Below are 14,246 nucleotides of genomic sequence, written 5' to 3'. Positions count from 1 at the left end.
TAGAATGCAGACATTTGCTGACAACCACTTTTGCAAAAAAATAAAGAGCCTCCCATTTCTCTCTGCAGGGTTTTTCCACTCCGTTGTTATGAATAACTGCTCTTGTCATTTTTGTGTTGCGCGTCATTACTCACCCTTTATCCTCTGTCTTTGCAGATTACAACACCGAGCTTCCCTGTGGTGGTGAAGATCGGACACGCTCACTCGGGAATGGGAAAGGTACTGTGATGTTGACTCCTTTACAGTACAGTATTTACAGTACGGTATTTAAGGGAATTTATTCAATCAGTATTAAAACTACTTAACTAACTGAAATCCAAACGGATAGATGAAATAAGCCAAGATTTAAATAATTGTGATAATTAAAATTGATTGACACTGAACTTTTGTGAATGGAGAACAAATTCAGGTAAGATGGAAAAATTGCTCCATATTATCCTAATTATCACTTGGCTAATTGAGGCATTTTAAAATCTTTACAGTAAAACATCTGAGTTCAAGGTTAGTTTCTTTGTCCTTATACATCATGACCTCAGGTCATCTGTTGTATTCCCTCTCAGTCTCCTCTCATCGTCGTGTTATCAATTAAAAATGGGTGTTTTTTTTTTAATTACGGTAAAGTATTTCTAAAAGCCTTATCGATCACCAGAACCACTCAATCTAAAATTGAGCAAGTGTCCTCATAGTTGAAAATTGGTCCAGCGTGCAGTCATATTAGTACCAAAACGATCTAAAACTGTTCCATTCATGACTGGATTGTTGCCTCACTTTCACAACTGCATTTTTCTTGCAATTTAATCATTTGAGTAAACTTCATCTCCAACATAATGTTAGCATAAAGTCTGGCACATCCTTGTCAGAAAAATTTGATCTCCCCCAAAACCATTTCTTTCGATATCTTCAACTTCGGAGTTTTGTTAAGGACCATTGCACTACATTTCCACATCTGCCTCAGGAGGCATCATCACCACATATTCTTGATAAGCCATTTATGCAAGTGGGACTAACATCCAAATTATATACTTTTATTCTGAAATTAAACCCCTCTCCTCTTGACAAAATCAAATGTGAATGGGAGGCCGAACTGGAAGTTCAGTTTCAGGACGAATGGTGGGATAAAGCCAAACTACAAGTGAATTATTCTACATCATGTGCCCGTCTTAACCTAATACAGTTTAAGGTGGTACATAGGATGCATTTAAGCGAAGCCAAATTGGCAAAATATTTTCCTGGTACTAGTGAGGCCTGTAATAGATGTACCTTTGTTCCATCACATCTTGCCTACACTTTTTGGACCTGTTCAAAGCTGACAGGTTTTTGGAAGAATTTTTTTAAAATCATGTCTGGAGTTTTAGAGACTGATATAAAACCTTGTCCACTTATTGCCATTTTTGGGGTGCCTCTGAACTACCCTACGTTCAGCGCACAAAAATTGAATGTACTATCATTCGCCTCTCTAATTGCCCGTAGACGTATCCTCCTACATTGGAAGTCACCAATTGCTCCAGGACTGCATACCTGGATAGAGGATGTGATGTTATTCTTAAAACAGGAAAAAATCAAATTTTCTTTAAGAGGATCAGTTGAGAATTTTTTCACTACATGGCGGCCTTTCCTCTCTTATTTTGACAAAGTATCTGCAGTTGCCAACCCGTAATTTTTAGCTAGACTTGTTAAGTACTAGCCATAGATTAGAGCACATTATATAGACTATAAAATGCTTAGGTTTGCTTGGGTAAAACTATAAGTACAGGCCAATGGGGAGGGGAGGGTAATGTAGGAAATGTATATTGTAATTCCTTCTCTTGTGACACTGATTTAACATTTTCTAACAAACAAATTATTAAAAAAAAAGTCTGGCACATTTACATGACAAATGATCATATTAGTCAGGTCGAAACCTGACTTTTGAAATGCATGTAAACGTGTTCGTCTGACCAAATAGTACCAAATCAAAGCTCTCAAACCTGGACTCACACACTCAGATAATGCAGATTGCATTGCTCTCTTATGCATGCTTATAAACCTAGAATACAGGTAATGATTACATTTAAATTGCAAAGATAAAACTGCTTCTATGCTTCGAAAATATACCATGTTTCTGCATGTGTAATTCTGCAGGTCAAAGTGGACAATGTGAGTGACTTCCAGGACATTGCAAGTGTGGTGGCCATCACTCAGACGTACTGCACCACAGAGCCATTTGTAGACGCCAAGTACGACATCAGGGTCCAGAAAATTGGATCTGACTACAAAGCTTACATGTAAGTGTGTGTCCTTGTCACTTAATAAGTGACAAAATATGATATTGATAAGATAACATATTCGCTCAGCTCGCCACTGTCATCTCTAGGCCGGCGAACATCAAGCCAACGCTGGCAACCAAATAAATTATTGACTGCATTGGTTGATAGCATATTGAAGCCAACTGGATTCGATGATAAGTTAGCCTCTTTTCTTTTCTTGTTAGTCGTAGCTACTGCCACCTACTGTTGATTTGGCTGTTTCTGCAGTCTGTGAGTGCTATCATAAACTCGAACTCAATGCTACTTGGTCTATCTAGTGACAGTCGGAGACATGTTTGATCACGATAGGCAAAAAAAACAAAAAAAAAACTAACCCTAACCCCATAACCAAATTATTTCACTTTGTTTGTGTTTCTTGTACATTGCAAAAGCCAAAATACATAAAAAAAAGCTTGACCACATGAATTGCTCATTTTTCATATTGGTCTCTGACACAGTAGTTAAAATGTTCCTTTGATTTTGAACCATTGGCTCTCTAAATTTCATCCAGTACAACCACTAAAAAAATATCTATGTTGTAAAGTTAAAAAGAGATTCAATAATTGGCCATAGCATTTAAGCTATAACTAGACTACATGTCATTATGCTATTTAGCCTGATGACCCGCAGCTGTGCTCATTACTGTGCAGAACCTTCCTGCTACAAGCTTGTCTCCCACAGTTTGTTATAAATTAACTTTATTGAAGATTTTTAAAGTGAAGGGTTGTGTCTATAATAGTTTAACGCACAATTTCCTGCTCTTTTCCAGGCGAACATCCATCTCTGGTAATTGGAAAAGCAACACCGGATCTGCCATGTTGGAACAAGTAGCCATGACTGACAAGTGAGCACTGTCTCTGTATTAGTGATGCATCAGCTGCTCTGGTGCCACACATGTCACTCCTGTCGTGTTCCATCACTGTTAGTCATAATGCACTCTCATAGCAGATTCATTTAGCTGAAACCTGGCTGAAATATTTTTTGTGGAATGATTATGCACTGTGCTTATGTTTTTCATAAATTATTGTTATTTTACTGTGGCTGGAGTGAGGTTGAAGTGACCTGGAGTGACTTTGGTTCATGAATGAGTACTTTTTCCTTAAGAAAATGCCAGAGTAATGGATAAAATACTTGGTTAAAGATCCTTTTTTTACAACATGTATTTTGGACCTGTCACTTCAGAAAAATGATAGTGTACTCACCTGCTGTACTGCACGAGGCACTAATGAAGATGTTCTAAATAGGTAAACATGTATAGGAAACAATACCAAAGTAGTTCATTTGCTTTTATACATAGTGACTGATTTTTCTCAATTTTCTAATAATTAGCCTTACAAAACATACACAAGCCACAACTAGACCAAAAAAAACATAGATGTTTTAACTCAAAGTCAGTCTCATCCATCCTGATAAAAACCCAGCAAGCCGTAATTCAGCAAGGCCTCTGCACTCTGACATATACAGACGTAACACAGACTTTAAGATAGGAACTGAAACTGTCTGTTAAATCTGACCCTGTGGAGAAGAGTAGATTACCTGTGCTAGTCCAGTGACATTACTCTTAGAGTGAGCATTAATCTGTTTTGGCTGTAGTTTGATTGTGCGCAGTCTCCCTGACGGCAAACAGAGCCTGGAGCCAGACAAGATCTGGTTCACTTGCAGGATGAATGCCCTTAAAAGCAACAGTTGCACCCATGTATTGTGCCTGAGTAATACACAAGTCAATATTATTGATGAAGTAATGTGCAAAAGCAAATATTTTCTTAGCTAACCGTATGGAAGAACATGTTCTGTCTTCATTCTCAGTACTGTTCCATGCAGCAAAGCAAAAACAAAGGTACCACACAGACAACAGGTTATTAGGGTTTTTTCTTTCCTTTCCACCATTTATTCTCTTTGCGACAGATACAAACTGTGGGTTGATACCTGCTCAGAGATCTTTGGAAGTCTGGATATCTGTGCTGTCAAAGCCATATGTGGCAAGGACGGAAACGACTACATCACAGAGGTGAGAATGAAAGCATGAAGTCGTAAGAAACTCAAAAATGTTTCAAATGGATAAAACTGTTGATTACTCATTGAGCTGCCATCTTTGTTGTGTATCTCTTCACTCCTGCCTTTTTTTTTCAACATGTTGACACTGTAGGAGTTGCATTGGAGTCCCTCGGTTTTCAAACTTAGTAAATCTGGCCTAATTTAAATTCCTAGGGCCTTACATTGTCTATCTTATCTAATCTGACTTGAATTCACAAGATGAGTTTGTCTGGCAACATTTAAAGGGTAGGTGTGGATATTCTGTATTGCCCATGTATTTCAGAACTTTTTTTATAAGCCTGTTAATGTGTCAGTCCTCAGCTCTGCTTTACTCTCTCTATGTATTTGTTTTTCACACAGTGTCTTTCAGCATATTCATATTATGTTTCATAGTCTTTAGTCATGACTACAGTGGTAGAAATGAGCTCTCCTCTAATAATCCCTTTCCTTAAAATGAAACAGTTTGTGGTAAAGTCTCCATATGGAAAATGTTTCAACTGCCGAACCCCAGCCACTGAAAAATGAAGAGCAAATGGAGCATTTCAAGGAAATTTGTGGATTGAATGTGTGCAATCACTCTTCTTAACATTGTAATAAAGGGAAAATGTCCAATTGAGGCACATGGTAAGGACTGTGGGAGTCTGATGGCACAACTAGACAAGACTCTGAAGATTCAGGTTCAAAGAGGGAGACCTGATAGGACAAAGAAGGAAGACATCAAGCAGTGTATGTGAAGGTATGACTGGATGACTGCTAGGGTGGTTGGAAGTATAGTCACAAGACTTGTCGCCAGAGTGGTGGAAGATGAGCTCTAGAAATGAGAAATATAGGGAGCATGGCCAATAATGGGCAGTAGCAGGACTGCTTTGAAAGGACAGAGAGCTACTGAGCAGGGACAAAAGCCTCAAAGGAAAAGTTAGTAAATTTCCACCAGCTTATGATGAAGCTTGACAAGCCACAGTTTGTACTAGTCTGCCTAAAGTGTTGTAGAGAGACTTTCTTTTCTCCCTGGTTCCATTTTGGCAGCAAGCACAGAGCCACTTAATGACGTAGGTCAACTCAAGAGATCCCATCTGTGGAAAATGCTGAGTCAAATTTTCTTTTAACGTTTTAGTAGCTGGCAATAAATAGCTGGACCAAAATGTAGAATGCAGTACTGCGAGAATGGTTAAAGAGAGCTTGCTGTTAAAAAGTCAGGAAACAAGTTTGTTATTCGATATGGGCTGGAACTAGCAAACAATCCAGTGGTGAAAGATAGCAGGTTGGTCAACAGGAATGAGTTTAAATCCCGTTAAACATGTAAGCATGAATGAAAGGATGAGACGACATGGATTAAGTAGTCCGACAAATAAGAGTGGAACTAGGTACTGGGGTTTGTTTGTAAAATAAAAAAAATAAAGTAAATAGTTTGGACAGTTAGCTGTGTTGTGGAGAAAAGAGTAGTCAGACTCACCTTTCCAGCCTCTTATGGGGAATTTATTGATCAGAAGGACATAGAGACATGTACATGGCAGCATGCATAGAAATTCCCAATGACTTAATCTTAGTTTGTGAGATCTTCTTATATCTCTTGAAATCATTCTGTGTGTTTGTGGCCCAAACCCAATCTCTATCCGGCACCTGCTGTCTGAGAATGCTACTACATCCTTGTCATTGTCAAGACAGAGTTCATTCTGCTCCTAAACAATATGTGGTTCGAGCAGTGTCAAGGCCCTGCTCTCCCCACAGCTGCAAAGACGTTGCATTTTTAGCAAAGGGGGAAAAGGAGGGAGATTATACAAGAGCCACAATGACACCTACAGAGTCACTGTGGTGTCTGGCCTTTTTTCCTAACACTGAAGTTAAACTTTTAAGCAGCCCACCTGTTAAAATCTGTATTTTGGTGGAAGGTAAATTAGACACTAAATGGGAAAGATATAAAATTGTGCCTTTATGAGTCGCCTCCACTGAATTACATTTCATTATGATGATGTTTGACTGCTTAGAGAATATCCTGTTGTTGGGGTAAATACGGGAACGGCACAAAAATAGCCCTCCTCCTGAAGCTCTCCCTTCTCTTCTCTGGCTGTCCTAAACTCTTCCCACAAAACAAGACTGAGCTTCACTAGGTCACCAGCAGCCGGACTTGAACTCCATTCTCCTGGATACAATGTTTATCCCATCTGTCTTTCATGTCCTACTGTCTTCAGGAATTATGTTGCCCTTTATATTTTCAAGAGCCTGAAAACAGAATCAAAATCAAATGCAGATTTCCAGTTTGCTCTAAGACCACTTGAATTACAAAAGCTGATGGATTATTATGAAATCTCTGCCCAATCACTTGCCAAAAATATCTTGTTGATATATTTACCTGTATTCAGCAAATAGAAATAAATTGTAGTCCTGATAAAACCTTGTTGATCTGTGAAAATATTAACAAAAACCCTCCATTATGACAATAATTCTGAATCTGAAAGAAGACACTAGTGAAAAGATTAGATTTTTTTTTATCATTGTATTAATGAACTTATATGTCCTAACTTTGTAATTTAATATTAAAAGCACATGTTTTCTTTTACATTGCTTGTGTCCTCATATCCAGGTTGTGGGCTCATCTATGCAGCTGATTGGTGATCACCAGGCAGAGGACCGCCAGCTCATTTCAGAGGTGGTGCTGGCTAAGATGAACCAAGCGCTGACTGCCAGGTCATCTAGTGCCTCCCGCTCACCTGCCCGCTCCCCTCAAGGCCCAAAGCCAACAACTGTGCAGCCCCAACAGGTGACACCTGAATGACACGTTCTGTTGCACTCATTGCATTCATATTTACAATGGGCCACATCAAATGTAATGTTATTCAATTATGTGCTTTAATTCATCCTCAGGACAAATAATGACACATTTAATGTCTAAGAGGAAAACAATTCCTCCCAGCTCACCACTAACTCATGCTTGTCTCTTTTTTGTTTTGTCCTTTCCCGACTCCTCGCTGTGTCTACCAGAGTGCTGCCCTTAAAGAAGGACTGGCTGATCCAAACAGGACCACAGGCCAACGCCCTCAACCTCAAGGTTGTCTGAACACTGTCCACTGTAAAAGTGCTGCAGCTGTAGGGCCGAAGCAGGTCTAGGATACACTGCCCTAATAAATCATTTGACGAGTCGCTCTTATATCTGAAAAGAATTCTCTGAAAATCACGCACCCATTTGCTGAGAAATGTAAAACCTTCCCTATCAACCCGAGTACTGCCATAAAAGGAAAAACTCACTGGGAAAAGTTTTACTGCTAGCTAAAATAATGTGAGACAATTCCTAGCTTTTGAACTGTCTCCTGTTTTTACATGTTCATTGCTCTGCCCCTCTGTGTGTAGTCTCAATCCGAACTGTTGTAAAAAAAAGGTTGTACAAACCTTCACCTCCTGTTGTCGGCCCTCTTTTCAGTGTATCAGTAATTTCAAATTTCAGTTGATTAGAAATCTATTAAAACCCGACGCTTATAGAACTGAAGATACATTCTTTTAACTTCAGTTGGCATTGTTTGAAGTACATGCAGAAACTCAAAACAACACCACTAACAGCTTCAGACCAACACAGACAGAGAGTGTACATGCTTGTGGCAGTGTTGGCCATTTTTCTTAGCAACAGTGGGGGCTCTTTGTGATTCGGGTACTGACACAATGATCAATCAATCAAAGCTCAACATAACTATCTGTGCAGCTGGTTACCTGAGCTCAGCACAAAGTCTAGATATGATGAAAGGCAAGCCTGGCTCCACGAAAAGTAACAAAATCAACTTACAGATACCTTTAAAACTCAAGAAGCTTTACATGCCGCATTGTTTTTCAGCCAAGCTCATTTCATATGAATCAAACAAACAAAGACTGTCTGCTGATAAGAGAAAATTAGATGTGCGAGTGGGCAGATGTTGTTACCTTTGGACAGAGGCACGGCAGCTGTTTTTCACCTGTTCTCTGACTTTCATCTAAGCTCAGCTAATAACCGGCTGCATGTCCCTTTATGTTTACTTTAAAGATACTACATGACAATTCTAATAATCTTCTCATGTTCAATGATTTTGAAAAAAAAATAGTATTTCCCAAAATGTCCTCATGAGTAAGACCAGTGTGCTTTTGTTTGCCTACTTGTTTCTCCTCCCTGAAGGTAGCAGTGTCCGTCATTATTGCCCCAAAATACTAAACTGACATTGTAGCATCATTGGCTTCAGTTGTGTGTTGACAGCAGCTGTATTTTGTGTCCAAGAGCAGACAGGGACCTTTGCTGTCTGTTTAAACTATGGCCTTGTCTCTGTTTAACTTGTGGCAATCACTTGAATTAACAAAATATTCTGTTCAGTGCACCAAGCAAGCGAGCACCTTCAGTAAAATTGTGACTGTGCCGTCAGTACTTAAGCTTGTTTGTGGAGATATTTGTGCTGATGTTGGGCTGATTTTTTTTAAAGCTAAGTGTGCCTACTAAAAGCAGTGGCATAATGTGGTTAATTAGTAAAGCCATTATTGTTGCAGTTGTTGTGTTCATCAGTAAATGTGACTTTGCATGTTTGTTTATTCGGGTTTCTTAGTTTGCATGGACGTGGCGAATGCATGCACTTTGTGTGGCGTCAAACTCGATTTAAAAATGGCAGATTTTCTATGTCTTAAGGCAGTTCTGTTTGTTTAGTGTATTAAGTTGTGCAAATGGGATTTCAGTTTGATTTATTTTAATCTTGCATTAATAACACTGCCTTTCAGTGACTGTCATTCAACACTGTGACAAATAATGCAGTAGTGGGAAACAAAAAACGTATTTATGGATAAATACATTTCTGTAAACATTGTTCAAAGGAATGTAAAATATTTTGTTCCCGGGGGCTACTGGGGCTAATTTTTTGGTAAAAGCTTGAATTCCATTTCATCATCTTTAAGTCCTATACATTGTTTTGTAGTTTCTAGTAAACACATTTATTTTCTTCTGTCAAACTGCATTATGAAATATTTGAATGTTTTGTGGAGAAAGGTCTTTTTTTTTGTAAGAAATTATGAACTAAATGGCTTTTGTGATGCACAATACTTGTTTTTCTTGGTTATTATGAAGCCTGGGCAAGTCATTAATTAAAGTTTTATTGAAGATAAGCATATTTTTCTTTCCCTGCCTTATCATTCTTTATTTGCTTGGATCCAGACCATTGAATTACTGATATTTGATCCTCACACGTCTATATATATGATGACGCTGTTTTACTCTTCTCTTCAGTAAGGAGATTCAAGGGATTTTGTTTAGATCAAAGACAGAACCAGGTTGTTTACTTGCATGGCTTACATTTCCTATCAGATAACGCACTCACTCAAGCGAAAAACAAGACTGGGAGATAAGTAAATCTCTAATCAAACTAATTATGTCTAATTCGAGGTTTGTATCCAACCAAATCCTTTTTGTGTCATCCTTTACAAATTATGCTTGTACAAATGTTATTTCCTTTGGTTTTATGCGCCGTGAGTCCCAAGCACCCTTTGGGATGCTTAATGACAATCCCTAACCAAACGTAAGACTCATAGTTATCTAGCTGCCTGATAGCAACTATTCTATGAAAACATCCGGGATGAATTTTCATGAAGCTTTTGTAATGATCAAATTAGCTGAAAAGGATATACAATATTATAGTAATTGTATGAATAAATATTTCACAAGCCATCTCCAAAGAGGCTTTTAGACATAATTATATGCCAAACCATAATTCCTGTAACCAGGAAAGTGAATCATCAGTCACTGGAAACTCATCCCTGTTCAGGCGCTTCTCGCTTCGCATGTGTTATCTCTTAATTCTTTGTGCTGCTTGTCAGGTTGCTTTGCTGCTTGTGTTTGAGTCACTGAGTCTATATTTTTTCACTTCTCCTCTGTAGTTTGTTTGATTTCTTTTATTCTCATCTCTAACTCTTTTTGATCACACAAGTTCCTGTACACAAAAGCAACTAACACTTGGCATGATGTGTCACTATTCCTTCCTATAAAAAATGCTTATCTGCTACCCTCTGCTGGTCATCATAGTCCAGACATTCAGAGCCTGCTTTTTTTTGCCAATCTTTTCTTAGTGATCAGTTGCAAAGGATTTCTATGAATGTGAAAGGTCATTGTGTGAATGGGCATGTGTATCCTGAAGCTTATTATCCGTGTCATGTTCTGCTTTGGTCTTTGTCAAATGTTAAGGATGCCTAGTTTTCTATCAGCTGTACTTAAACAATAAGTGCTAGATTATTAAATATAGGTGCCTATCCATTAGCTGTTTGTTCTGGAGCTGTGGTTTAATATGCTGCCCTCTATCTCAATATTTTAGGTGCACCAATGAAAATGCAGAGTGTGGACACATCAGCAGAATCAGCTAAAAGAGCATCTGAATCAGCGCCAAAGCCCAATCAGGCCCAGAAAGTTAGTCCAGGTCCAACTCAGAAACCAGCCCAGGCTCAGAAACCAAGCCCAGTCCAGAAGGCCACCTCAGTCGCAAAGCCTCCAGTACAGAGGCCTCCCCCAATGACAAGAGCCCCATCTGTCACAAAGTCAGCACCAGATTCTGCTTCCAGCTCAGCCCAAGCCAAAGCTTCACCATCATCTCCTGCTAAAGCTGCAGCAGCCACAGCTCCAGCATCTATCCCAGCTAAAGCAACAGCAGCTCCAGCATCTCCTCCAGCTAAATCATCAGCAGCAGCAGCAGCTCCAGGTTCTCCCCTGAATAAAGCAGCAACCCCAGCTCCAGGTACCCCTCCTGCCTCTGCTCCGCCTCCAGTCTCTGCTGCCACCACAGAGCAGCCCAAACCCCAACCTCAGGGCTCCCCATCAGCAGTACCTGGTAAACCGAAAGATCTGCCCCCAAAACCCACACCACCTGCAAAGCCCATCCCTCCTGCACGCAGAAATTCCAAACCCCTGCTTCAGCCAAAACCACAAACCCCACCTCCTCCAAAAGCTTCACCCAAACCCCAGCCCCAGCCCGCTGCTGAGGCTTCAGATACGGCCCCAGCTCCTGCCCCATCACAGGTTCAGTCCCCAGCCAAAACCAGCCAGTCCCCACCAAACGTCCAGTCTCCAGCTACAGCTCAGCCTCAGTTTCAGGCAAAGCCAGCCTCTCCTTCCCAAACCCCTGAGCCTGCTCCAGTTGAAGCAGCTGCAGATCCCACTGAGGCCCAGGCTTCTGTGGAGGAGCAGCCTCAGCCAAAGACCCATCCTCTGCTGAAGTAAGAGTTACATTATCGTGCATTGTGTTTTAGGAGCCTAAATCAATTGTTATTCTGCAGTAGGATCATCATTTATGATCAACATTTCGAAGACCTAATACATGAAGTAATAATAGAATTTCTGCATATAAAAAAGATATTTTTATTTAAACACTTCTCCTGTGACTTTGTGGCCCTTTCCTCCTCATTTACACCTTTCATTTAATTGATGTTTACATACCATTTTCCCCTCCTTCCCTCCTCTATTCTATAATTCCTTCTCCTTGTTCTCTTCCCTTTGTGTTCCTTTCTATTCCCCTTCCCAGTAAGTCCCAGTCCCTGACCAATGCCTTCAATGCCTTCAGCGACTCCTCTTTCTTCCGTGGGGTCTCAGGCTCTGGGGGCGACAGCCAAGAGGAAGCTAAGGCCGAGACCATTCGTAACCTTCGGAAGTCCTTCGCCAGCATTTTTTCTGACTAGACATAACTGAACCATAGTCAGCCCCTTGTTGATGCTGGCCCCCTGTTTACCAGTGGCCAGATGTCTTGATTGACATTAAATGTGAATCCGTCTGAGATTAAAGTTTGTGTGTTTACTATACTGTATTCTCTGTGTTCTGGTCCCTCTTCAGCTTCCCTGCGTAAGTAACAGTGAGGCCTGCTGGGTAGGATGTTCGGTTAATAACTAATTGGTTTGAAGGAGTTACGTCATTGATATAAATTGAAATAAGACATTGTAGAATAGATGAGAATAAAAATATCTTTATTTTTCCCAGAGCAAACTTAATAGCCCTATCAAAAAGTATATGGAAACTATATTATTCAAGATTAAAGATGGCATGTACATACATTATATATACATACATAGTACATAAAACATATCAACTATAAAGGGAGATAAGCCAATTAAAGAAAAGATATAACAGCACTTTTTAAATTAGCTTTTGTCAGTGACATAACTCTTTCATTTAGTGGCTGGATTTATACAAACTTTAACTATACAGATATTTGACATTAGCTGATTTCCCCAACAGTGAATCAATGTTGTCAGTGAGTGAGTATAAGAAAAAAGTCTTTAAAGGGTTTGTTCTTGTGTATTTCCAGTTGTATTGTCTATGGTCCTTGGCTGCTGACTACTGGGCTCATCCTTGCTGTCCCATTCTGTTTTAAAAGCCTTGAAGATAATTGTTTTGTGAGGGAGTTACAGATACGTATATGTTCATCTGTGTTCACTAGTTGTGCATGGCTCCTCCAAGTGGCTCAGTGTGACTTTTGGAACAGATGGGTGCTTTATCAGTGTTTGAGTTTTACCCTTTGTTGCCTCTTTCCTCGCTAGATGTTGTAGCCTTATTGTGAACATGTTTTCAGGTCACAGCTACGTTCGTCAGCTGTACAGACCTGGGTCACAACCTGGAATGTATTCATTTACTTTACTTTGAATTAGTTAACTGATAAGTGCAAGACTGGTTTTAAGTATTTTGGAGCAGGTTGCTTACTGACTATAATGAGTCTTAGACAGTGAATGAATTCATTTCAAACAGTAATGTAGTCTGTAGCTGTGACAGGTGATTTCTTGTTTCACATCTGTGTAGATCTATCAACAGTATTGTAATTTGTTGATTATTCTCATGAAAAGACATTGAGACAGTAGTGCAATAACACCTCGACGTGATTGTTGAGTGCTGTCACCCTAATGTAAATATAGATATTATCATACATACAGGATCTGTGTTTCTGTTAAAACCCTATTGTTTCATTCCTGTCAGTGGTGACTTTCAAGGTTGCCCTTAACCCGCAAAACCTGGAATGCATCCTCTACTTTCACTGGTCGATGAACTGCTGCGGTTCAAATTCATACCTGTACAGTGTGTGTTTAAAAAAAATAAAACAGTCAGCTTATCCATCTCCATTAACCTGTTGAAAGTAAATTCTAGCTTATCGTATTTGTATAAGTGCCATCCCAGAAATTTATTTTTTGAAATATATTGATTCTATTTATTTTTGAGGCTCCATATTCATGGTAGAGTATATATTGTTTGTTTTGTAATGTGTTTTTTATTTGTAATGCAATAGCGCTTTGCATGACCTGGTGACTGATAATGTCTTTTATTTTTTTCCTGTACATATAAAAGTGAATAAAGATGTACTTCCATCATTCCACAGAGTCACTGAGATTCAGGGTGATGACTTTGCATTTTGTCTGAGAAATGTCATCTTTTTGAAGTGCACCTCGGTTTCTAAACCATCAGCCAGCAGTTTTTTAATGTCCTCCATTGCTTTGGAGCAGCATTCAAAGACTATAACACTTTCACAGAAAAAATGGCGTTTACCAGTTAGGGAGAGTCTAAGACAACAAGGGTCTAAAACTTCTAATACAGGGTTCAAGAATTTCGGGAACTTAATATAAACTATACTGCTCTTACAGCGGTCTTTTTTGTTTTGTTTTTTTAAAATCGAGAACTATCTCTTTCACAAGTCCCTGAAAATACATTGCTTAATAGCTGGAGTTCCTCTTCAATCTTTATAGACAACAGACGACAGCGTCTACAGCAGCTGGCACAGATGCTGAAATTGCATCGCAAAAAAAAACCTCACAGGAATTAGAAAGTACCGCAGTTTTGCAATGAAAAGAATAAAAATAACTATGAAACAGCTGAGGAAAGATTTTGATTAGAGGTCAAGGCCCGACCTCCTCTCTGATGATTCTCTGGCCTTGCCATCTTCCCAATCGCTTGGGACAATCCCAATCCTC

At 39.4% G+C, this 14,246-nt stretch overlaps 1 protein-coding gene across 1 annotated transcript in view; it reads left to right on the top strand.

The window, feature by feature from the left end:
- Positions 1–13,649, top strand: part of syn2b (synapsin IIb) — an 87,900-nt gene extending 74,251 nt beyond the window's left edge. The window contains exons 6-13 of the mRNA XM_075461371.1: positions 157–219; positions 2,122–2,264; positions 3,055–3,129; positions 4,191–4,293; positions 6,901–7,077; positions 7,299–7,365; positions 10,622–11,516; positions 11,822–13,649. Of these exons, the coding sequence (XP_075317486.1) occupies positions 157–219; positions 2,122–2,264; positions 3,055–3,129; positions 4,191–4,293; positions 6,901–7,077; positions 7,299–7,365; positions 10,622–11,516; positions 11,822–11,975 (1,677 nt within the window). The 3' untranslated portion in view covers positions 11,976–13,649. The remainder of the gene's footprint in view (positions 1–156; positions 220–2,121; positions 2,265–3,054; positions 3,130–4,190; positions 4,294–6,900; positions 7,078–7,298; positions 7,366–10,621; positions 11,517–11,821) is intronic.
- Positions 13,650–14,246: the final 597 nt, after the last annotated feature.

This window comes from Odontesthes bonariensis, chromosome 3, assembly GCF_027942865.1.
Source record: "Odontesthes bonariensis isolate fOdoBon6 chromosome 3, fOdoBon6.hap1, whole genome shotgun sequence".
Taxonomy (NCBI): Eukaryota; Metazoa; Chordata; class Actinopteri; order Atheriniformes; family Atherinopsidae; genus Odontesthes; species Odontesthes bonariensis.
Note: the sequence above shows the minus strand (reverse complement) of the source record. Positions and strands in the feature narration are given on the sequence as shown.